Source organism: Oncorhynchus kisutch, unplaced genomic scaffold, assembly GCF_002021735.2.
Source record: "Oncorhynchus kisutch isolate 150728-3 unplaced genomic scaffold, Okis_V2 Okis06b-Okis10b_hom, whole genome shotgun sequence".
Taxonomy (NCBI): domain Eukaryota; kingdom Metazoa; phylum Chordata; class Actinopteri; order Salmoniformes; family Salmonidae; genus Oncorhynchus; species Oncorhynchus kisutch.
The window spans coordinates 2,852,470-2,876,986 of NW_022261983.1; the positions used below are offsets into that span (position 1 = coordinate 2,852,470).

Genomic DNA, 24,517 nt, shown 5'->3' on the forward strand with positions numbered 1-24,517 from the left:
AAATTTATTTATATAGCCCTTCGTACATCAGCTGATATCTCAAAGTGCTGTACAGAAACCCAGCCTAAAACCCCAAACAGCAAGCAATGCAGGTGTAGAAGCACGGTGGCTAGGAAAAACTCCCTAGAAAGGCCAGAACCTAGGAAGAAACCTAGAGAGGAACCAGGCTATGTGGGGTGGCCAGTCCTCTTCTGGCTGTGCCGGGTGGAGATTATAACAGAACATGGCCAAGATGTTCAAATGTTCATAAATGACCAGCATGGTCGAATAATAATAAGGCAGAACAGTTGAAACTGGAGCAGCAGCACAGTCAGGTGGAAGTTGAAACTGGAGCAGCAGCATGGCCAGGTGGACTGGGGACAGCAAGGAGTCATCATGTCAGGTAGTCCTGGGGCATGGTCCTAGGGCTCAGGTCAGTTGAAACTGGAACAGCAGCATGGCCAGGTGGACTGGGGACAGCAAGGAGTCATCATGTCAGGTAGTCCTGGGGCATGGTCCTAGGGCTCAGGTCCTCCGAGAGAGAGAAAGAACGAGAGAAGGAGAGAATTAGAGAACGCACACTTAGATTCACACAGGACACCGAATAGGACAGGAGAAGTACTCCAGATATAACAAACTGACCCCAGCCCCCCGACACATAAACTACTGCAGCATAAATACTGGAGGCTGAGACAGGAGGGGTCAGGAGACACTGTGGCCCCATCCGAGGACACCCCCGGACAGGGCCAAACAGGAAGGATATAACCCCACCCACTTTGCCAAAGCACAGCCCCCACACCACTAGAGGGATATCTTCAACCACCAACTTACCATCCTGAGACAAGGCTGAGTATAGCCCACAAAGATCTCCGCCACGGCACAACCCAAGGGGGGGGCGCCAACCCAGACAGGATGACCACAACAGTGAATCAACCCACTCAGGTGACGCACCCCCTCCAGGGACGGCATGAGAGGGCCCCAGCAAGCCAGTGACTCAGCCCCTGTAATAGGGTTAGAGGCAGAGAATCCCAGTGGAAAGAGGGGAACCGGCCAGGCAGAGACAGCAAGGGCAGTTCGTTGCTCCAGAGCCTTTCCGTTCACCTTCCCACTCCTGGGCCAGACTACACTCAATCATATGACCCACTGAAGAGATGAGTCTTCAGTAAAGACTTAAAGGTTGAGACCGAGTTTGCGTCTCTGACATGGGTAGGCAGACCGTTCCATAAAAATGGAGCTCTATAGGAGAAAGCCCTGCCTCCAGCTGTTTGCTTAGAAATTCTAGGGACAATTAGGAGGCCTGCGTCTTGTGACCGTAGCGTACGTGTAGGTATGTACGGCAGGACCAAATCAGAGAGATAGGTAGGAGCAAGCCCATGTAATGCTTTGTAGGTTAGCAGTAAAACCTTGAAATCAGCCCTTGCTTTGACAGGAAGCCAGTGTAGAGAGGCTAGCACTGGAGTAATATGATCAAATTTTTTGGTTCTAGTCAGGATTCTAGCAGCCGTATTTAGCACTAACTGAAGTTTATTTAGTGCTTTATCCGGGTAGCCGGAAAATAGAGCATTGCAGTAGTCTAACCTAGAAGTGACAAAAGCATGGATTAATTTTTCTGCATCATTTTTGGACAGAAAGTTTCTGATTTTTGCAATGTTACGTAGATGGAAAAAAGCTGTCCTCGAAATGGTCTTGATATGTTCTTCAAAAGAGAGATCAGGGTCCAGAGTAACACCGAGGTCCTTCACAGTTTTATTTGAGACGACTGTACAACCATTAAGATTAATTGTCAGATTCAACAGAAGATCTCTTTGTTTCTTGGGACCTAGAACAAGCATCTCTGTTTTGTCCGAGTTTAATAGTAGAAAGTTTGCAGCCATCCACTTCCTTATGTCTGAAACACATGCTTCTAGCGAGGGCAATTTTGGGGCTTCACCATGTTTCATTGAAATGTACAGCTGTGTGTCATCCGCATAGCAGTGAAAGTTTACAACAGCCTTCTCTAAAATTTTTGAGAGGAATGGAAGATTCGATATAGGCCGATAGTTTTTTATATTTTCTGGGTCAAGGTTTGGCTTTTTCAAGAGAGGCTTTATTACTGCCACTTTTAGTGAGTTTGGTACACATCCAGTGGATAGAGAGCCGTTTATTATGTTCAACATAGGAGGGCCAAGCACAGGAAGCAGCTCTTTCAGAAGTTTAGTTGGAATAGGGTCCAGTATGCAGCTTGAAGGTTTAGAGGCCATGATTATTTTCATCATTGTGTCAAGAGATATAGTACTAAAACACTTGAGCGTCTCTCTTGATCCTAGGTCCTGGCAGAGTTGTGCAGACTCAGGACAACTGAGGTACTGTCCCGATTATTTAATGAATTAACTGTATGTACTGTAAGTTGCTTAAATAAAATATTTCAATAACAGGAGATAACTTGATTAAATTATTTAGAAACCCAATTGTTCCCCCACTCCAGGAATGACCTGAAAGCAAGCAGCAGAGACAAGAGAGCTGGCAGAGCATTAGACCCAACAGCATCTCCTCTAACATGTTACACCTGTTTGGTTCACCTTCCTCCCCTCACTCCCCTGTCAAGGGACCTCTCTGTCTTAGTGGACTGAGTCCTGTTACACCGTACATCATGACACCATCACCCTACATACCATACCTTACGATATGCATGGAATTTCATTTTGTGAAGCCAGAATACAAATACACAAAACGATACAATACACTATAATACATTCAAACTGGAAAACACTGGAAAGATAATAATTATTCAATTTCTGCAGTCTACTGTCCGACCATGTATTGTGCCTACATCTGTCCTATGTCCCACTGTTCAGCATCCTACATCTGTCCTATGTCCCACTGTTCAGCATTCTACATCTGTCCTATGTCCCACTGTTCAGCATCCTACATCTGTCCTGTGTCCCACTGTTCAGCATTCTACATCTGTCCTATGTCCCACTGTTCAGCAGCCTGATGGCCATCGGAATGAAACTTGCCTTGCTCCTATTCTTGCTGAACAGTGACAGGGCAAAATCTCAAAACATTGGGCAAGATTGTGTGTAGGATCCTCTACGACGTGTTTGGCCTTGTCCCTTGTGGACCCCAGGAAGAGTAGCTGCTGCTTTTTCAATAGCTAATGGGAATCCTAATAAAATACCCCCCAAAAAGACCGTACCTGTCTATTATAGAGGCCCTGAAGCCCCTTGCACTGCAGCCCACAGAGCTTGGACCCCAGGTTCATAGTCCTCTTGAGGATGCCCTTGTTGGCTGCTGACAGCCCAGTGTACCAGCCCAGGAAACAGACAGTCTGCACACTCTCTATATGACAGCTGTGGTAGTTGGAGAGTATCTGGGTGTTGACATTCAGTTGTCTCAGTCTGTGCAGGAGGTGCAGCCATTGTTGAACATTTTTATAGATTTTTATTGAGTGTTGGCATTAACACTTCTTCCTCAAAGCAAAGAACAAGAGAGAGATTTAATTAAAATTAACAATTGAGTTTGGTGTTCCCACAGCTTGTTAGGCTTGAATAATTGACGTGGCTGCTGAGTTCCTGGAGGAGAGAGAGAGAGAAATGGAGAGAGAGAGAGACTGAGACCAGGGAGCCCATGTGCTTTGGTAATGGTGGGATCTAGTTATACTGGGGCTAGAACCTGAGACTAGCAGTGTGAAACCTGACAGGGTGCTGTAAATCATGTAGGAACAAGGGCGGAGAGGGAAACAGAGCCCAGGAGGTGGCCAGTAGAACTAGAGGCTAATGTGTCAGTTATCTATCTGCTAGAAGGCCAGTAGAACTAGAGGCTAATGTGTCAGTTAGCTATCTGCTAGAAGGCCAGTAGAACTAGAGGCTAATGTGTCAGTTAGCTATCTACTAGAAGGCCAGTAGAACTAGAGGCTAATGTGTCAGTTAGCTATCTGCTAGAAGGCCAGTAGAACTAGAGGCTAATGTGTCAGTTAGCTATCTGCTAGAAGGCCAGTAGAACTAGAGGCTAATGTGTCAGCTATCTACTAGAAGGCCAGTAGAACTAGAGGCTAATGTGTCAGTTAGCTATCTGCTAGAAGACCAGTAGAACTAGAGGCTAATGTGTCAGTTAGCTATCTGCTAGAAGGCCAGTAGAACTAGAGGCTAATGTGTCAGTTAGCTATCTGCTAGAAGGCCAGTAGAACTAGAGGCTAATGTGTCAGTTAGCTATCTGCTAGAAGGCCAGTAAAACTAGAAGCTAATGTGTCAGTTAGCTATCTGCTACTCACACTTACCGGCACTGGCTCCTCGCTGCCTAGCCAGCACAGCAGGTACTAACACTACTGTATCATTCACTTACTGGGTCACACAGACTTGAAGAAATGATTTGGAAAAACTAGAGAAAAAAATAGGCCAAATAGAGTGGACAATGGATACATCGTTGCTTGATATTTTCTTGGCTAGACTAGAGCTAGTTGCGCTGTCAGAGGGACCAGGGGTTGAATTGGGTAAAAATGAGTTAGAAATGGACTTTCACGGTCTCATAGGGAGATAGAGGTTTAGTCATGGAACTCTCATTCAAAAATCATCTTGTAGAGTATGGTACCCATATTAGGGCAGCCTCAGTCTCAGCGGGTTGTCCTACTATGGATACTGTAATGGCCTAGAGCTACATTTTGAGGGAATTTGCAACACTTATAATCAATGTAATCCCTTAATTGTAATAGACCACTTAAGTCCCAGTCCTTCATCGAACATATAGTAAAAGGAAATGGTTTAATCAGACATATACTGTTGTTGATCGTCAATGTTGGACAACTGCTGCAATTTTGCCTTCTGCAACCTCTTAAAGGGATATATTTAGTCCACATATGACACATACAAGTGAGTAAGTCTATGATGTACTTGAAGGGTCAGGGGGACTAAATGACGAAACACACTGTGCCAACAAACAGTTAAATGCTGTGGGTGTTCGCCCTATTGCCTCTGACGAGAACATCGGCCATCATTTTCTGTTCATTCATTAACGATTCTACGTGTTGAGTGACACCCAGCATGTGGACACTTTACAAAGAGTCATCCTGCCACTTGTAATCGGACCCTCTAACTTAACTGTTACACTCAAATTGTTACCTATACACACATAATGATTAGGTGCACGTTAGGACACGTCTGCCAACACCTCTTGTAGTTAAACCCAGACAGCACGGGCCTCCTAAAATGGCCTCCATTAACTAACGACTAACCAGTCAAATAGTGGACTGTCTCTCAGTATCTGATGCTGCTCCCTCATTTGGAAAAGTCCACAAAGTGCCAGTCTTCCTGTACACAGCAATACCATTAACTCATTGTCAGGTTGGACCTTTTGCAGCACCTTTCAGATTGAGGCGTAGTCTCGTCTACAGTACAACCATGCATTATCACTAATGCAATTTGGCTTTAGTCTACTTACTGTAGTCTAGCCTTCTATTACAACCAATCACCTGTTCTCACTATTCTTGATGACTGATCAAGTTTTCTAGCACTGGCCAGTGGAGGCTGGTGGAGGGATAAATTGGGAGGAGGTGCTCCCTAATGTTCCCCTCCCCCAGCCTCTACTGGAGTAGGAATGGTACAACACTTTTAAAATTTTATTTATTAAAGGTGCAACATGCAGAAATCGCTCCGCATTTCCTGGTTGCTAAAATTGTAATAGTTTGCTTAATTTGATTTTATGTGACAAAACAAGCCGTCATTGTGTAGAGAATCATTGTACCATCTATACCGCGGTGAAATATATTTTCCTAATTCGAATCCCCGAGCTGACAAGGTGAAAAATCTGTTGATCTGCCCTTGAGGAAAGCACTTAATCCTAAATGCTCCAGGATGGCTGATCCCTGGCCGTGAACCCACTCAGGGAGATTTGGATATGCAAAAAAACTTTAAAAAATTATGTCACGTCTCACACTCGTACAGGTTACCTGCTTGTAAATGCGGTGAAGCAGGACCAATATAAGCACTACCCTATTTGACCATTGAGATCACAATGTATAGACAAGTATCGGGTGACTTCCACAGACTAGATTGGTTCCCAATAGAGACAAAGAGGAACAGCATGAGAACAAGAGAGAACAAAGAAAATCTGTGTTTTTCTGAATGTTGCGCAGCACTGACTGAGTAAACAGCGACTAGGGAATTTGCACAGTGCAGGGGGACTTGAACATACACCTCCATGGGTATCCATGGGTATTGCCTGTTTTGTTCCCACCAGCCACTGCATCAATTTGTTATCAGCGGTGGAGGATGGGTTGCACATTAAAGTTTCAGATAGACTTAATCAGTAAGGTGAGGTATGACCTTTTTGGTGACAATGAAGCGAAGGCATAAATTATTGAACCATTGCCTGTGAGGCAAGCAAGGACTGTATAGGTTGTGTCAGAGTCAGACCAAGTCTCTTCAGACCTACGTCCAGGCCTAATGCATTGTGTCAAGTCCAGGGCTTGTGTGTGCTCGGTAGACCAACTTATCCCATCTCGTAAATGTATTTTGGTCAACATTAGCCTACACTTACAAGCATCATTGGAGAAGCCAGTCAAATCTCCCTGAAGGGCAGGCTTGAGATTCAACCTACTAACCCTAGACAAGGAATCAGGCACATGAATCGTAGGGGTCAGGACAGATAAAATGCTGTTTGGTTGTGTTGAGTTTTCAGATTCAGAACTTTCAGGTAGAAATTATATAATTTGATATTGTGCCTCATAACCCTAGAATAATATAGATTGCGTCACAATATGGGGTGGCAGGTAGCCTAGTGGTTAGAGCGTTGGCCTTGTAACCGAAAGGTTGCTAGATCGAATCCCCGAGCTGACGAGGTAAAAATCTGTCATTCTGCCCCTGAACAAGGCCGTTAAACTACTGTTCCTAGGCCATCATTATAAATAAGAATTTGAATCTTAACTGACTTGCCTAGTTAACTAAATGATCCATTTTTGTTAAAGTTCCCCTTTAACTTGAAGCACATAGAAAACTTCAAATCAACTTTTCTGCTGCAAAAGATGCATGTGCAGCAGACACAATTCAAACTTGGCTGTTTTCAAAAGTTTCAGTCTCTGTTTTTATGGGGGAATTGACAGGATCTTTCAGCCTATAAATACACATACAACTCAAGACTTCATTCCGCTTTATAAACCATATTTCTTGGATCTTCACAGAAATTCCCTCAGTGCTGCTATGTGATCCAAGGGCCTTCAGAAGCGGGGCTGCCACCAGTTGCCCATCCCTGGCTTAGTTTTAGCCAAAATAACCTTATCTAAGAAACCAATTATAATCTAGTTGCTGTTTTAATACTGTACAACTGAACACATGTAGGATATATGTAGATGACCCTTTCCTTTCATTTGTCTCCGCAAAATATTGTAGGAAAAGCCCAGTGTAAACTGAATACACTGATGTCCAAATAACATTTCATGTCGTGCTTTTGAATCTAAAGTCAAACAAACATCGTTCAGTGAGCCACATCCATCCACCTTTGTATCAGCAAAGGATTGTGTTTGCTGACTGACATTTTGTCCACATTTGCACTGTCTGTGTCTACTGGGCATTATCTCACCATCACAGTTGCCTTTCTCTCTCTCTCCCGCTGCCCTTGAGCCATGATAATCGGCAGAGGATGGGGTGCACATTAAAGTTTCAGACAGACTTAATCAGTAAGGTGAGCCTGACACTCTTTTCTTGGTATGAAATTTTGGTGACAATGAAGCGAAGGCATCAATTATTGAACTGTTGCCTGTGAGGCAAGCAAGGACTGTATAGGCTGAGTCAGAGACGGACCAGGCCTCTTCATGGTGTCGAGTCCCCGGGACTATGTGTGCCCTCCCAGTAGACCCACTTATCTCATATCCTAAATGTCTTTTGGTCAACAACGTTAGCCAACATTTCCCAGCATCATTGGAGGAGACAGTCACATCTCCCTGGAGGGCAGACTTTGAGTTTCAACCTACTAACCCTTGACAGGGGGCTTGTTCAACATTGTGCAGGTGACTGCCGACTGACTGATCTACAAATCCCCCATTGCATCATAAATAACTAGTCATTATTATTTGTATATCAATCAGTTACCATTTACCCACAATGCATTATGGATTTGATGCTGTCGAACATGGCCACTGTCTTTTGGTCAAAGTTAACCTACATTTCACAGCATTATTGAAGAAGCCAGTCAAATCTCCCTGCAGGGCAGGCTCTAGTTTCAATCTACTAACCCTAGACAGGGAATCAGTCACATAGATCATAGGGGTCAGGACAGATAAAATGCTGTTTGGTTGTGTTGGGTTTTCAGATTCAGAACTTTCAGGTAGAAATGACATAATTTGATATTGTGCCTCTCTAACCCTACAATAATATAGATCGCATCACAATATCAAATGATACATTTTCATTAAAGTTCCCCTTTAACTTGAAGCACATAGAAATCTGTAACTTCAAATCTGTAACTTCAACAAATTAAACTTTTCAGCTGTAAAAGCTGCATGTGCAGCAGACACAATTCAAATTTGGCCTTTTTCAAGCGATTAAGTTTGTCTGTGCTTTAATGCAGGAATTGATAGCATCTTTCACAGCCTATAAAGATGAATAAAACTCAAGGGTTCATACCCTTTTGTTAAACATATTGCTTGGATCTTCACAGAAATCCCCTCAGTGATGCTATAAGTGGCTTTAACCTATTGGCCTTTTGGTGCGTTGTATTGAATACTTAAAGGGATACTTCAGGATTTTGGCAATGAGGCCCTTTGTCTACTTCCACAGAGTCAGATACCATGCCAAAATCCAGATGTATCCATTTAAATCTGTCCTTACAGTGTATGCACACATACAGACACAAAACCCCCTCTTTAGCCTGTCATAATCACAGGCTACTGACCAAAATGTGTACCTGGAACAAAAACAAGAATGAATCCTAGCTCAGTGTTTAACATAGAGTAACAACAACATTGTTGGCCTCGGCCAGTGAGAGAGTCTACAGTCTCCTATAATGTAGGACAGAGGGCTATACTTTTATTGAAGATATTTAAGAATGATTAGCCTAGATTTAGCCACAATTACATTATCTGAGAACAAACAATAATCTAATTGCTGTGTTAATACAACTAAAGGTGTGTAGGACATGCTCCAACTACATGTGTGGATTAGCCTTTTTTGTCATTTGTCTCCGCAATATATTGTAGAAGATATATTGTCATGCTTTTGAATCTAAAGTCAAACAAACATCGTTCTGTGAGCCACATCCATCCACCTTTGTATCAGCAAAGGATCTTGTTTGCTGACTGACATTTCCACCACATTTGCACTGTCTGTGTCTACTGGGCATTATCTCACCATTACAGTTGCCTCTCTCTCTCTCCCGCTGCCCTTGAGCCATGATAATCTGCCTGTCACATGATCTTGTTCCCCTGTCCCCATGCAGCAGGCAGAGAGGTTCTAGGTCCTGTTCATTGGGGCATGCAAAGGAAAACATTTTTGCAACGGAAAAGGGAACTAAGCATTTACCATTGGACAGGTTCAGTCTGTTTTCTTCTGTTTGGTGATTAATGACCATGACCCTGTTGTGTTCTATTTCCTTTCTGTTTATCAGTCATGGCTGCTGACCCAACAGGGGTCACCGCTCGGTTCCATTGTGTTCCCCACCCGGCAGCTTGTGTTACCCACTGGCTTCCCCAACCTTGTCCCCCTCCCCCCGACCTGCACTTCCCCGAGCACTTACAGTATAGGGTCGCAGATTGAAAGGCAAGTCACAGAAGATGACTCTAATGCTGTCTCTCTTTCTTTCTTTCACACTGCACGCATGTATGCACACGCACACACACACACCATTCTTTTCTTCTCTGTGTGTGTCTCCTGTGGTCCTGGAGAGCAGATTCTGATCCAATCAAATAAAATAAAATAAAATTTATTCATATAGCCCTTCGTACATCAGCTGATATCTCAAAGTGCTGTACAGAAACCCAGCCTAAAGCCCCAAACAGCAAGCAATGCAGGTGTAGAAGCACGTGGTGCTTCAGGTGGTGTGATCCTTTGAACTAAAGAGTACAGCTCACTGTCCTACTGTAAGTGATGTACTGTATGTCATAGACTGTTCTCTCTGTTACCGCACGGCAAGCAGTACCGGAGAACGCCAAGTCTAGGTCCAAAAGGCTTCTTAACAGCTTCTATCCCCAAGCCATAAGACTCATGGACAGCTAATCAAAGCCTTTCACTGTAAGGTCTACACCTGTTGTATTCAGCCTTTCACTGTAAGGTCTACACCTGTTGTATTCAGCCTTTCACTGTAAGGTCTACACCTGTTGTATTCAGCCTTTCACTGTAAACACAAACACCTGTTTGGACTGATTGACATGTATCCCGCTTATATACTGTAGTTATAGTAGTAACTTCCTGGTCAAAACTAGCCTACAACTAGAAACATCTGGCTTGATCCCATTGATCCACTCTAATTACAGTACAGTGTAGTGGCATGCCCATAATTTCATTAGAGATTAAATACAGTTTGAGAGGGCAGCAGCTGGCGAATGAGTAGCCAGGTGTGGGTTTGTAGGGCTTGGTGTTATGGTGCTCCCGTGTCCTTAGAAGCCAATCTAAACAGACTGCTGGGAACAGATCAGGAATGGGAGGGGCAGAGAACACAGAGACAGACTGTTGGGAACAGGTCAGGAATGGGATTGGCAGAGAACACAGATACAGACTGTTGGGAACAGGTCAGGAATGGGAGGGGCAGAGAACACAGAGACAGACTGTTGGGAACAGGTCAGGAATGGGATTGGCAGAGAACACAGATACAGACTGTTGGGAACAGGTCAGGAATGGGATTGGTAGAGAACACAGAGACAGACTGTTGGGAACAGGTCAGGAATGGGATTGGTAGAGAACACAGAGACAGACTGTTGGGAACAGGTCAGGAATGGGATGGGCAGAGAACACAGAGACAGACTGTTGGGAACAGGTCAGGAATGGGATGGGTAGAGAACACAGAGACAGACTGTTGGGAACCGGTCAGGAATGGGATTGGCAGAGAACACAGAGACAGACTGTTGGGAACAGGTCAGGAATGGGATGGGTAGAGAACACAGAGACAGACTGTTGGGAACCGGTCAGGAATGGGATGGGTAGAGAACACAGAGACAGACTGTTGGGAACAGGTCAGGAATGGGATGGGCAGAGAACACAGAGACAGACTGTTGGGAACAGGTCAGGAATGGGATGGGTAGAGAACACAGAGACAGACTGTTGGGAACAGGTCAGGAATGGGATGGGCAGAGAACACAGAGACAGACTGTTGGGAACAGGTCAGGAATGGGATGGGCAGAGAACACAGAGACAGACTGTTGGGAACAGGTCAGGAATGAGATGGGCAGAGAACACAGAGACAGACTGTTGGGAACAGGTCAGGAATGGGATGGGTAGAGAACACAGAGACAGACTGTTGGGAACAGGTCAGGAATGGGACGGGTAGAGAACACAGAGACAGACTGTTGGGAACAGGTCAGGAATGGGACGGGTAGAGAACACAGAGACAGACTGTTGGGAACAGGTCAGGAATGGGATGGGTAGAGAATACAGAGACAGACTGTTGGGAACAGGTCAGGAATGGGATGGGTAGAGAATACAGAGACAGACTGTTGGGAACAGGTCAGGAATGGGATGGGTAGAGAATACAGAGACAGACTGTTGGGAACAGGTCAGGAATGGGATGGGCAGAGAATACAGAGACAGACTGTTGGGAACAGGTCAGGAATGGGATGGGCAGAGAACACAGAGACAGACTGTTGGGAACAGGTCAGGAATGGGATGGGTAGAGAATACAGAGACAGACTGTTGGGAACAGGTCAGGAATGGGATGGGTAGAGAATACAGAGACAGACTGTTGGGAACAGGTCAGGAATGGGATGGGCAAAGAACACAGAGACAGACTGTTGGGAACAGGTCAGGAATGGGATGGGCAGAGAACACAGAGACAGACTGTTGGGAACAGGTCAGGAATGGGATGGGTAGAGAATACAGAGACAGACTGTTGGGAACAGGTCAGGAATGGGATGGGCAGAGAACACGTGTGTTATAACATAATGTGGGAGTACTCTCTTTTCCTGATGGTGCTTTATTATTTTACTGTACAAGTTATTGTTATTATTATTTTATGCCATTCTACAGTCTACCAGAACATGATCAGTTATTTTAATATTACTGTATTTGAGATAAGAACCAGAAATGATCCATTATTACCATATACTGTACTTTTGTATATATCAGGCAAATTACAGGACTGAAAAAGCATTAACCGTGTTTCCTTGACATCTTGTGTCTGCGAATTAGTTATATGTACAGTCACAGGATCTAACAGATACTCCCCGTTTAAAGCAGGTCCCCAGCAGGTAATGGGAGCATGGTTGAAATGCCACGGCAAATTGCCAGCAGGAATGAAGTCAGATGAAGCATGGTGCCCAAGCCAGTGTCTATTGTAGCCCACATGCAGAATACCACGGTGTGTCTGGCACTGGGTCTCCAATGGTCTGGTACTCTGGTTGTCTCAATACAAGGGTGTGAACTATGTTCTGTCAATGGCTGCTCTCTATAATGGCTAGGTTCTCTCCTCAATGTTTAGGTTTCTGAGCAAAAACGTGTCATTTAATGGCGAGGCTCTAGTATTTGGGTGTCTGCTTTACTGTAATACAGGGTGTTGTTTCTTTGTGGGTACTAGTTCTAATCCAATGTGCCTCTTAAATGTGGAGATTAAGTTAAATGCATGCCTGGGGACCTGCATGTCCCCAGGCACCCTCATTTGTTGACTTCTGTGATCGAAAAAGCCTTGGTTTCATGCATGTCAACATCAGAAGCCTCCTCCCTAAGTTTGTTTTACTCACTGCTTTAGCACACTCTGCTAACCCTGATGTCCTTGCTGTGTCTGAATCCTGGCTCAGGAAGGCCACCAAAAATTCAGAGATTTCCATACCCAACTATAACATCTTCCGTCAAGATAGAACTGCCAAAGGGGGAGGAGTTGCAGTCTACTGCAGAGATAGCCTGCAAAGTAATGTCATACTTTCCAGGTCCATACCCAAACAGTTCGAACTACTAATTTTGAAAATTACTCTCTCCAGAAATAAGTCTCTCACTGTTGCCGCCTGCTACCGACCCCCCTCAGCTCCCAGCTGCGCCCTGGACACCATTTGTGAATTGATCGCCCCCCATCTAGCTTCAGAGTTTGTTCTGTTAGGTGACCTAAACTGGGATATGCTTAACACCCCGCCAGTCCTACAATCTAAGCTAGATGCCCTCAATCTCACACAAATCATCAAGGAACCCACCAGGTACAACCCTAACTCTGTAAACAAGGGCACCCTCATAGACGTCATCCTGACCAACTGGCCCTCCAAATACACCTCCGCTGTCTTCAACCAGGATCTCAGCGATCACTGTCTCATTGCCTGTATCCGCTACGGAGCCGCAGTCAAACGACCACCCCTCATCACTGTCAAACGCTCCCTAAAACACTTCTGTGAGCAGGCCTTTCTAATCGACCTGGCCCGGGTATCCTGGAAGGACATTGACCTCATCCCGTCAGTTGAGGATGCCTGGTCATTCTTTAAAAGTAACTTCCTCACCATTTTAGATAAGCATGCTCCGTTCAAAAAATGCAGAACTAAGAACAGATACAGCCCTTGGTTCACCCCAGACCTGACTGCCCTCGACCAGCACAAAAACATCCTGTGGCGGACTGCAATAGCATCGAATAGTCCCCGTGATATGCAACTGTTCAGGGAAGTCCGGAACCAATACACGCAGTCAGTCAGGAAAGCTAAGGCCAGCTTCTTCAGGCAGAAGTTTGCATCCTGTAGCTCCAACTCCAAAAAGTTCTGGGACACTGTGAAGTCCATGGAGAACAAGAGCACCTCCTCCCAGCTGCCCACTGCACTGAGGCTAGGTAACACGGTCACCACCGATAAATCCATGATTATCGAAAACTTCAATAAGCATTTCTCAACGGCTGGCCATGCCTTCCGCCTGGCTACTTCAACCTCGGCCAACAGCTCCGCCCCCCCCCCCGCAGTTCCTCGCCCAAGCCTCTCCAGGTTCTCCTTTACCCAAATCCAGATAGCAGATGTTCTGAAAGAGCTGCAAAACCTGGACCCGTACAAATCAGCTGGGCTTGACAATCTGGACCCTCTATTTCTGAAACTATCTGCCACCATTGTCGCAACCCCTATTACCAGCCTGTTCAACCTCTCTTTCATATCGTCTGAGATCCCCAAGGATTGGAAAGCTGCCGCAGTCATCCCCCTCTTCAAAGGGGGAGACACCCTGGACCCAAACTGTTACAGACCTATATCCATCCTGCCCTGCCTATCTAAGGTCTTCGAAAGCCAAGTCAACAAACAGGTCACTGACCATCTCGAATCCCACCGTACCTTCTCCGCTGTGCAATCTGGTTTCCGAGCCGGTCACGGGTGCACCTCAGCCACACTCAAGGTACTAAACGATATCATAACCGCCATCGATAAAAGACAGTACTGTGCAGCCGTCTTCATCGACCTTGCCAAGGCTTTCGACTCTGTCAATCACCATATTCTTATCGGCAGACTCAGTAGCCTCGGTTTTTCGGATGACTGCCTTGCCTGGTTCACCAATTACTTTGCAGACAGAGTTCAGTGTGTCAAATCGGAGGGCATGCTGTCCGGTCCTCTGGCAGTCTCTATGGGGGTGCCACAGGGTTCAATTCTCGGGCCGACTCTTTTCTCTGTATATATCAATGATGTTGCTCTTGCTGCGGGCGATTCCCTGATCCACCTCTACGCAGACGACACCATTCTATATACTTTTGGCCCTTCACTGGACACTGTGCTATCTAACCTCCAAACAAGCTTCAATGCCATACAACACTCCTTCCGTGGCCTCCAACTGCTCTTAATCGCTAGTAAAACCAAAATGCATGCTTTTCAACCGATCGCTGCCTGCACCCGCATGCCCGACTAGCATCACCACCCTGGATGGTTCCGACCTAGAATATGTGGACATCTATAAGTACCTAGGTGTCTGGCTAGACTGCAAACTCTCCTTCCAGACTCATATCAAACATCTCCAATCGAAAATCAAATCAAGAGTCGGCTTTCTATTCCGCAACAAAGCCTCCTTCACTCACGCCGCCAAGCTTACCCTAGTAAAACTGACTATCCTACCGATCCTCGACTTCGGCGATGTCATCTACAAAATGGCTTCCAACACTCTACTCAGCAAACTGGATGCAGTCTATCACAGTGCCATCCGTTTTGTCACTAAAGCACCTTATACCACCCACCACTGCGACTTGTATGCTCTAGTCGGCTGGCCCTCGCTACATATTCGTCGCCAGACCCACTGGCTCCAGGTCATCTACAAGTCCATGCTAGGTAAAGCTCCGCCTTATCTCAGCTCACTGGTCACGATGGCAACACCCATCCGTAGCACGCGCTCCAGCAGGTGTATCTCACTGATCATCCCTAAAGCAAACACCTCATTTGGCCGCCTTTCGTTCCAGTACTCTGCTGCCTGTGACTGGAACGAATTGCAAAAATCGCTGAAGTTGGAGACTTTTATCTCCCTCACCAACTTCAAACATCAGCTATCTGAGCAGCTAACCGATCGCTGCAGCTGTACATAGTCTATTGGTAATAGCCCACCCATTTTCACCTACCTCATCCCCATACTGTTTTTATTTATTTACTTTTCTGCTCTTTTGCACACCAATATCTCTACCTGTACATGACCATCTGATCATTTATCACTCCAGTGTTAATCTGCAAAATTGTTATTGTTCGCCTACCTCCTCATGCCTTTTGCACACATTGTATATAGACTCCCCCTTTGTTTTCTACTGTGTTATTGACTTGTAAATTGTTTACTCCATGTGTAACTCTGTGTTGTCTGCTCACACTGCTATGCTTTATCTTGGCCAGGTCGCAGTTGCAAATGAGAACTTGTTCTCAACTAGCCTACCTGGTTAAATAAAGGTGTTCTCAACTAGCCTACCTGGTTAAATAAAGGTGTTCTCAACTAGCCTACCTGGTTAAATAAAGGTGAAAAAAAAAAAAAAAAAAAAAAGGAGCAGTGACAAGTTCTCACAAGTAATAATTTATCTTTGAGTGTCAACACTGCTTGTAGGTACAAACCTAATCAAAGAGCGTCTCACGCCTACTGTATCTGTTAAGCAAATGATACACAATAACATAGAATTGAACTGTCTCACACCATGTCAATACAATTTTGGGCCAAATCCTAACAATTCAACTCAAATCATGTATTGAGGTCAGGGGGAGATTGACGTGAATCCTGTGCACATAGAGTATCTTCATGGATTCGGTCCTGTGTACATTCCCTCCTATCTGTGGCCCTATAAATCAAATCATATCAAATCACATTTTATTGGTCACATACACGTGTTTAGTAGATGTTATTGCGAGTGTAGCGAAATGCTTGTGCTTCTAGTTCCAACTGTGCAGCAAAATCTACCATGTAATCTAACAATTCCACAACTACCTAATACACACAATCTAAGTAAAGGGATGGAGTAAGAATATATACATATAAATATATTGATGAGCAATGACCGAGCGGCATAGGCAAGAAGCGGTAGATGGTATAAAATACAGTATATACATATGAGATAAGTAATGCATATATACCATTCTATTACACTAAGTATGTCAGACAGCTTTATTACAAAGCTTAGGTCAGGTGTCACACGATCCTGCCATGGTGACCCTCAGGCGCCATGGTGACCCTCAGGTGTCTATCAAGGTCCCCACGCCCCTAATCACACACACACACTGTCCCACTTCTCCTCACATCTGATACCAACTTGTCTGTCAATCAACCCACTGCTGATTGTTGCTGAATTAGATAAGGCGAAGAGAAGCCTAAATGAAATGTTTTAGACAGGTGTCATGACGTTGCCCTGTTGGGTGAGGTTTATGACCCGTCAGACACGACACAGGTGAGGATGTTACTCAGATGGCTTACCGAGAGGAACGATTTGCTGTGTGCAAGATTAAAATCAGTATGTGAATGTACATCTCAAAATGTTCCCACTGAGATTTTAACTTGGGAACACCCATCCTAAGGATTCTCCCCAATTCTAGTGCCAGTCTGTTTGTGCTATCATACCAGCTCCATGTCACTTACTGTGATGCCAAACCGTTTGGCTTGACAAGGACAGAACTGGAGTAGGAAACAGCACAAACAGATCTGGGACCAGGCTACCATAATTCCACCTGTGATTATACTGTCATTGGCTATTGTTACACTTTCTCACTAAGACCCAATTCAATCTTATATTTCAAGAGCTTCTGTTAGGCAGGAATTATGTTTTGTATAGATATAATGAAATGCTTTGAGACTGTGAACTTAAATAAAATAATAAATAATCATTATATTTTATATTAGTTCACAGTCTCAAGGGCATTTCATTACATCTGTACAGAACAAGAGACAGTGAGGCTGAAACAACTCCTGCTGAGACTGTCCTAATATGGACACAGTTCTGTACAATACTGTGCACACTGTCCAATAGGGTTATCACTTTGTATGGCATTTTATAGCAACACTGTGTGGCATTATTTCAGGACAATTCATATTTCAGTAAAAAGTCAATAACCAAGGAGGAGATTTTAGAATGCATTTTATTATTTTATTTTCTCAGTAATTTGGTAAGTGATACATTTTGGGCAATAATATAATGACCTGTCTAAAACGTATGCAAAAAGCAACAACAACAAAAAATCTGTGAGTTGTAGGTAGTCTGAACCGGAGGCTTGCAAAAAAAGAATAAATGTTTCCAAATAGATTGACAGATGGAAAAGTAAAGTTATAAATCCTAGCGCTGGAGTGGGGCGAGGAGAAAGAGGTCTGGAGGGTGTTGTACAGGTATTCAGGATACGACCATGGCCTGGAACTCTGTGGGGAGAAAGAGGTATGGAGGGTGTTGTACAGGTATTCAGGATAGGACCATGGCCTGGAACTCTGTGGGGAGAAAGGAAAGACAGGAAGATAAATAATTAGCCAGAATATGAGAGAGAAAAGACACGTTAGGTTTGGCTCTTTGGTTTGGGACATAGTGACATCTCAACTAACTCAATGAATGAATTTGGGACATAGTGACATCTCAACTAACTCAATGAATGTATTTGGGACATAGTGACATCTCAACCAATTCAATGAATGAATTTGGGACATAGTGACATCTCAACTAACTCAATAAATGAATTTGGGACATAGTGACATCTCAACTAACTCAATGAATGCATTTGGGACATAGTGACGTCGCAACCAACTCAAGGAATCATTGCAAGGATGCACATTTGAGAATATTTTACCAAGACACTACACTACATATTGTAATTTAGACTGCAATTGACAGAGGAGGTTCAATGTAGAACTGTAAAAAGTATTTATATTACCCATTGGCAATTACCATTCTGTAATCTGCTTACGATCATAATGCAACCAGATTCAGACCTGTACAATCTCAACTGATTTGGTATCGAATGAGATCACTCCTTCAAACTTCCATCGACATAATCAAACATCACTCTCATCCACCTCTTCATCGCCGTCATCATCAACAACAACAACATCATTGTGATCATCATCATCTTTATAATTTTCATCATCATCATCACCAAACTAGTGTAAGATACACACCATCTGCTCCAATCATGCCGTCGCTGTCATCATCAGCAGCAGACATGAAGGCCTTGGTCTCTTTTTCAGTCAGGACACGGGCCCCGGGGTTGAACCTCTGGAGGAAGAATCTGAGACGGACACACACACACACCGAGACCACTAACATACCGCTATTCTATACAGTTGTCATGACCGGCAACTCTGCAGCAGAACCCTTCAGATATTGAGGAAGTAGTATTGTCTGGGTAACAAAGAAAAGCCAATCAGACATTAATGATGAATGGATATTGTTTAATCCATATATCTTAGACAGACTATGGTGGTCACCCTTTTAAAAGAGGATTTTAACCTCAAGGATCTGTCCTGGAAAGAGGAACAAATAAAACATATTTTGGAGTTGTAGAGGACATGCTTACTGAAAGCAGGCTTAATATGCCGTCATTACAGTGTAAAAGGCACCTATGACCCCCAGGACTTTTGAATGAACAAAATAATGATAATTGACCATCTCTTGATGGGGGCGCACTAGTAAAGATGTGCTAGTTTACAAAGCGTATCTTCAAGAAGTAGCCTACTTTCAAGCAAAGTTAGGTTGACGTGGATTGGGATAAGTCCTTGAGGCAGAACTGAGCAATTTACGCTAGATGGGCCAGCTGCAAAGCCAAAATTGTTTATATTGTAAAAATGCATAAAAACAAATATTTGCTTTTAGGGCCTCCCGAGTGGCGCAGCGGTCTAAGGCCCTGCATCGCAGTGCTAGCTTCATTACTACAGATCCTGGATCGATACCGGGCTGTATCGCAACCGGGAGACCCATGAGGGCAACGCACAATTAGCCCAGCGTCGTCCGGTTAGGGGAAGGTTTGGCCGGCCGGGAGGTCCTTGTCCCATCTCACTCTAGCGACTCCTGTGGTGGGCCGGGTGCATGCACGCTGACACGGTCACCAGGTGTACAGTGTTTCCTCCGACACATTGGTGAGGCTGGCTTCTGGGTTAAGCGTGCATTGTGTCAAGAAACAGCTCTTGACCTTTGCCTCTCCCGAGTCTGTATGGGAGTTGCAGCGATCGGACAAGACTTTAACTGCCAATTGAATATGTCAAAATTGGGGAGAAAAAGGGGTAAAAAAAAAAAAACGTTTTTGCATTTTGTCTTGATTTAAGTTTAGGGTTAGATTAGCAGTGTGTTAGGGTAAAGGTTAGAGTTAGGTTTCAAATCCGATTTTATGACTTTGTGGCTGTGCAAGCTGGTGACCACTGCAGAGCTGTCTCCAGAACAAGATTCGTGACAAAAAACACTAACCTGTGCAAAATGACAGGTAGCCTAACACGTTTGGGGCCAACAGAGGATACATTTTGATATAGGCCTACAATTGTAGCCGACTCACTTGAGTTCCTCCTCCTCAATGAAGCCGCTGGCGTCGTTGTCCAGGATCCCGAAGACTTTCTTCACCTCCGCGGGACTCTTTTTGGTCAAGCCACACTGCTGGAAGAACTTCTTGCAGTTGAAGGAGTCCGGTGCTGATGGATTAAGGATGACATGAGAAAAAATGAACAGGCGTGTTCGGCCTTAGATCTGGTACAGGTCGTTAACGAGGAAGTGGAGGTAGGGCTTGTGGAAGAACGCGAACAAGAATCCTAACCTTTACCCTTTTAGCCACCTATCCACCTAGCTAGAATTCATTACATGTCATATGTTTTGCGAATTCCTAACATATTGTACATTTTGCAAGTTCGTAACATACTGCACGTTTTGCAAATTCGTAACATATAACACGAATTGCAATTAATAACATATCATATGAAATAGTTGATGGACATCCGCAAATGAATGCATACAAAACGAAACGTAACACATCACTCTAAATGGAGTCTCAGATTTACACACAGAATAATATGAAATGCTCTGAGACCATGTTGCAGCTGATTCAAATAACCAACTAATCTGTTTAGTCTAGTCTTGTTCACTCATAGGCATATCACATTTTGATTTATTCAAAAACTCCATTTAAATTAAGACAATTGTTTGCATTATAATTCTTCCTGATACATTTAGGGACAACAACTGACAGAGACAACTGCTATCTATTCTGTCCTAAATGCTTTGAGGGTTTTTATTTTTATGTCACCTTTATGTAACCAGGTAGGCTAGTTGAGAACAAGTTCTCATTTACAACTGCGACCTGGCCAAGATAAAACATAGCAGTGTGAACAGACAACAACACAGAGTTACACAGGGAGTAAACAATTAACAAGTCAATAACACAGTAGAAAAAAAAGAAAAAAAAGAGTCTATATACATTGTGTACAAAAGGCATGAGGAGGTAGGCGAATAATTACAATTTAGCAGATTAACACTGGAGTGATAAATGATCAGATGGCCATGCACAGGTAGAGATACTGGTGTGCAAAAGAGCAGAAAAGTAAATAAATAAAAACAGTATGGGGATGAGGTAGGTAAATTGGGTGGGCTATTTACCGATAGACTATGTACAGCTGCAGCGATCCGTTAGCTGCTCAGATAGCAGATGTTTGAAGTTGGTGAGTGAGATAAAAGTCTCCAACTTCAGCGTTTCGTGTGAGTCTACGTAGCCTACATGTGTTTTCTCTAAAATAGGCCTCATTTTGATCCACCTAAGTAGGCCTATACTTCTGTTTTTTGTTTGACAAAAAACAATGGACTACCTTATTTGACTTTATTTAGTATAGTGAATCTGCCCATAGCCTAGGCTACCAGTAATGCGGTGAAGGAATCTAATGAAGAAAGCAATAATGATATGAGTGGAAGATGATACCTTGGCAGTCCTTCATAGCAGCGTCTATGGCATCAGCGGAAAGGATAGATGAGAGCGACATTTTAATCCTGTCGAATGAACAAAAGTGGTGAATTATTAACACATTTAGTCAGGTAGGCTAAACAGCAATGCATACTTCTTTGAAGACAAGGCGTTGGTTTGACTGGTGCAGAATATTATAATTATTTGGATAGCATCTTTTAAAGCACAGCTTCAGAGGCCTATAAAACAAAGGCTATATGCGTGTCATAATTATTGGCTAAGGTCTATTGATTCAGCTCATGCACATAACAGTTGTGTTGACATATTTTCTCAGTAATTCCCCAGAGCCTATTGCTTGATCTGAGCTAGATAGGCCTACTCCAATACCACTACTGGCAAATTATCTTTAGTCTGCCCTCGGACTCATCTTGGTCGGAATCAATATACTGAAACCCTGTAACAGTATTTGCTAAAACGGATAGCAAAGAATGAATTAGATACTTTCTTAAAAGAAAATATGTCACAACTTTGTCTAATACGCTGTTACCGCATCCTTTGTCTAAACATTAAAGCCAAGTAAACTTCTAATTATAAACACAAACGAAGCGAATGATAAAAAAAAGACAGCAGTCTATATCTCTCAAAGTGGCAGCGAATGACTGCTCTGAGTTAAGTTCAGAGCGCAAAGTCAACTTACCGCGTTGAGGTTCTTGCCCGGTCGTTGATCCAAAAGAGACGAGTAAGGCTATGCGGTGACTGGTGTCCGTCAGAGACGATTTATATAGGCCTGATTGAGGTGACAATAGGGAATGCTTGAATTACCTGTCTGAGTATCACATTTTAACTGCCCGCCCCTGATCAAATTTCTTCCTTAACTAATTAACCTTTACCCTTTATAACGCCCATGGGCAGGAGACTGACTACTGTGGACATCAGTAACGCCCTTGTAAATGGCAAATTAAGTCATCAGTGCATTATTCTATATCCCCTCCTCCCACCCACACCTAACCCAGTCCTCCTCCCCCTCTCCTTCCCTTCTCGAATTATAATACAGTACTATGGTACAAAAATGTGCAGTCTCTCTAGCCCTGTTTATACCTGGTGCTAACATGCGCCCTTTGTCCTGATCTTGTCCACATTCCGATTTTGCCCACATTTTTACACAGGATGATTAAAAGATAGGCACGCATTGGGTGTGGAAATCAATCAAGTATTAACAGTTCTGCATGGTCAAATAATTTAATTCAGCATTGTACTGGCCTCTAAAATCATTGACAGGTAGCACCATTGACTTATTGCATCAGTAAATAAATCCATATTATTTTGAAAGAATATCTGTCAAATAATTTGCAAACAGGGAGGCACCAGCTAGTCTGTTCACAATGCAAACACAGTGGAGGGTACACTGGGTAAGGAAGAAGGGATAAGAGACACATGTTATTAAAATGTGTTGACGCAACAAACTTTGATCAGATAGTTATTGGATCATATTGATCAGATCACTAAACTAACATAGCGCAAGGTGTAAACAAGGCTAATCTCTGTCTGTCGTCTCCCCTCTCTCTCTCTCTCTCTCTCTCTCTCTCTCTATATATATATATATATATATATATATATATATATATATCTTTCTCTCTCTCTCTCTCTCTCTCTCTCTCTCTCTCTCACTCTCGCTCTCTCTCTCTCTCTATATATATATATATATATATCCCCTCTCTCTCCCTCTCCCCCCCCCCCCCCCCCTCTCTCTCTCTCTCTCTCTCTCTCTCTCTACAAGCAGTCACAGAGCTGGTATTTGTGTCACACATACAGCATATTGTCCTCAGTGAAAAGGGTCATTCAGAGAGAAGTCAAGTTCCAATAAACCAGATTCAATTATAAAGTGTATAACTGGGTATGTGAATATTGGATGTTGAAATCGTTGTGGAGGGATACAGTGTGGCCATTGTGTGGTATAGTAGCCCACATCCCCCTGAGAATGAACCCTCTGGTCCAAATCCCCTGCAAATCTGTCAAAAAATGTGCCCTCATTTGGACTTAAACAGACCAAATTTGTCATTCCCTGCTACTCTGTTGGACCCACCAGATGGGGTTAGATTATCCCCTCCAAATCTAATAATACTCAACTCAACAGATACACACACACACAACAGGGGTTGTCTATCACGAAATGTCATCATGACAATTTATTTATCCTTCTCTCTCACTATAGGCTGGACGGGGGTAAATGTTGAACTATCATGGAACTGTCCAGCGTTCTGATTAAAGGACGCAAGGTCACCCTGTTTTTCAATGTCCCACTTGATTCTGCATGATGATTTAATGTCAATTAGGGTCCATACACACATGCACGCACGCATAAACTCACATACACACACATTTGCCTATGGCATCTGTGTTGGAATAGAGTTTTGGGAAATGGAGAGAGAGAGAGAGATTGCATCTTTTCTATTGAGGTCACCCAGGCCATCCCTCAGATATAAATGGTCACACTTCTTCAGTATCATCAGTGTAGCTGCTGGCAACCCATAGCGATAGGAGATCTAACAGAGTGATCCATTTAGAACAATGCTTATCTTTGCAATTCTTCACAGTATTATTGAAGCAGTGAAATGAAATACTGCATTTGGGCAGCCTGTAAAATGTGACCAATGGCAGAATGCCTATACCTTCAGAGGACAACCCTGAAACAATGTCACTGTATGTGGAAGTAAACGGAGAGGTCTGCAGAGAGTGCATTAACCCTATCCCTTAGAGGATACCCTGCTTCTGGACTGTGGAGAACAGCTATTATTCATCATTGGACAAGGGGAAAGTTGAAGGTGTGCAACCTGCATGTGGGCTCACTTCTCACTGTAAAGGCGTGCATACATGTGGTAGCGTTAGGGAGAGAGTGCACTGCATAGGATGTCATCAGTGATACAGATGGCATCTGATTTGTGTCCTTTTAAATACAACATCTGCAGAAAACGAATTATTTATCAAAATCATATTCTGTTATGATTCTCATCGTTAACGTTTTGAAACAAAGTCTGACATTTAGTCTTGACAATTCCCTCTGCTTGTTTAATAACAAGTGGTACCACTCAACCAGAAATATGACACCTTTTGAGGTCGGGA

At 43.7% G+C, this 24,517-nt stretch overlaps 1 protein-coding gene across 1 annotated transcript; it reads right to left on the reverse strand.

The window, feature by feature from the left end:
- Window positions 1-17,830: 17,830 nt before the first annotated feature.
- LOC109886729 (parvalbumin, thymic CPV3-like) lies at window positions 17,831-22,347 on the reverse strand. The gene is made up of 5 exons (XM_020478333.2): window positions 22,095-22,347; window positions 21,416-21,483; window positions 20,009-20,141; window positions 18,642-18,751; window positions 17,831-17,960 (listed from the first exon to the last, which is right to left on the reverse strand). The coding sequence occupies exons 2-5, from the start codon at window positions 21,474-21,476 to the stop codon at window positions 17,935-17,937; spliced, it is 330 nt and encodes a 109-aa protein (XP_020333922.2). The 5' UTR covers window positions 21,477-21,483; window positions 22,095-22,347; the 3' UTR covers window positions 17,831-17,934.
- Window positions 22,348-24,517: the final 2,170 nt, after the last annotated feature.

Bases quoted from the DNA above. Each gene is read 5' to 3' on its own strand.
- LOC109886729 (XM_020478333.2), bottom strand. From the start codon at position 21,476: ATGTCGCTCTCATCTATCCTTTCCGCTGATGCCATAGACGCTGCTATG. The intron at 18,752-20,008 runs GTGAGTCGGCTA...TGTCCGTCTCAG, and splicing joins ATTGAGGAGGAGGAACTCAA to ATTCTTCCTCCAGAGGTTCA. The intron at 17,961-18,641 runs GTGTGTATCTTA...TTCTCCCCACAG, and splicing joins CGGCATGATTGGAGCAGATG to AGTTCCAGGCCATGGTCCTA.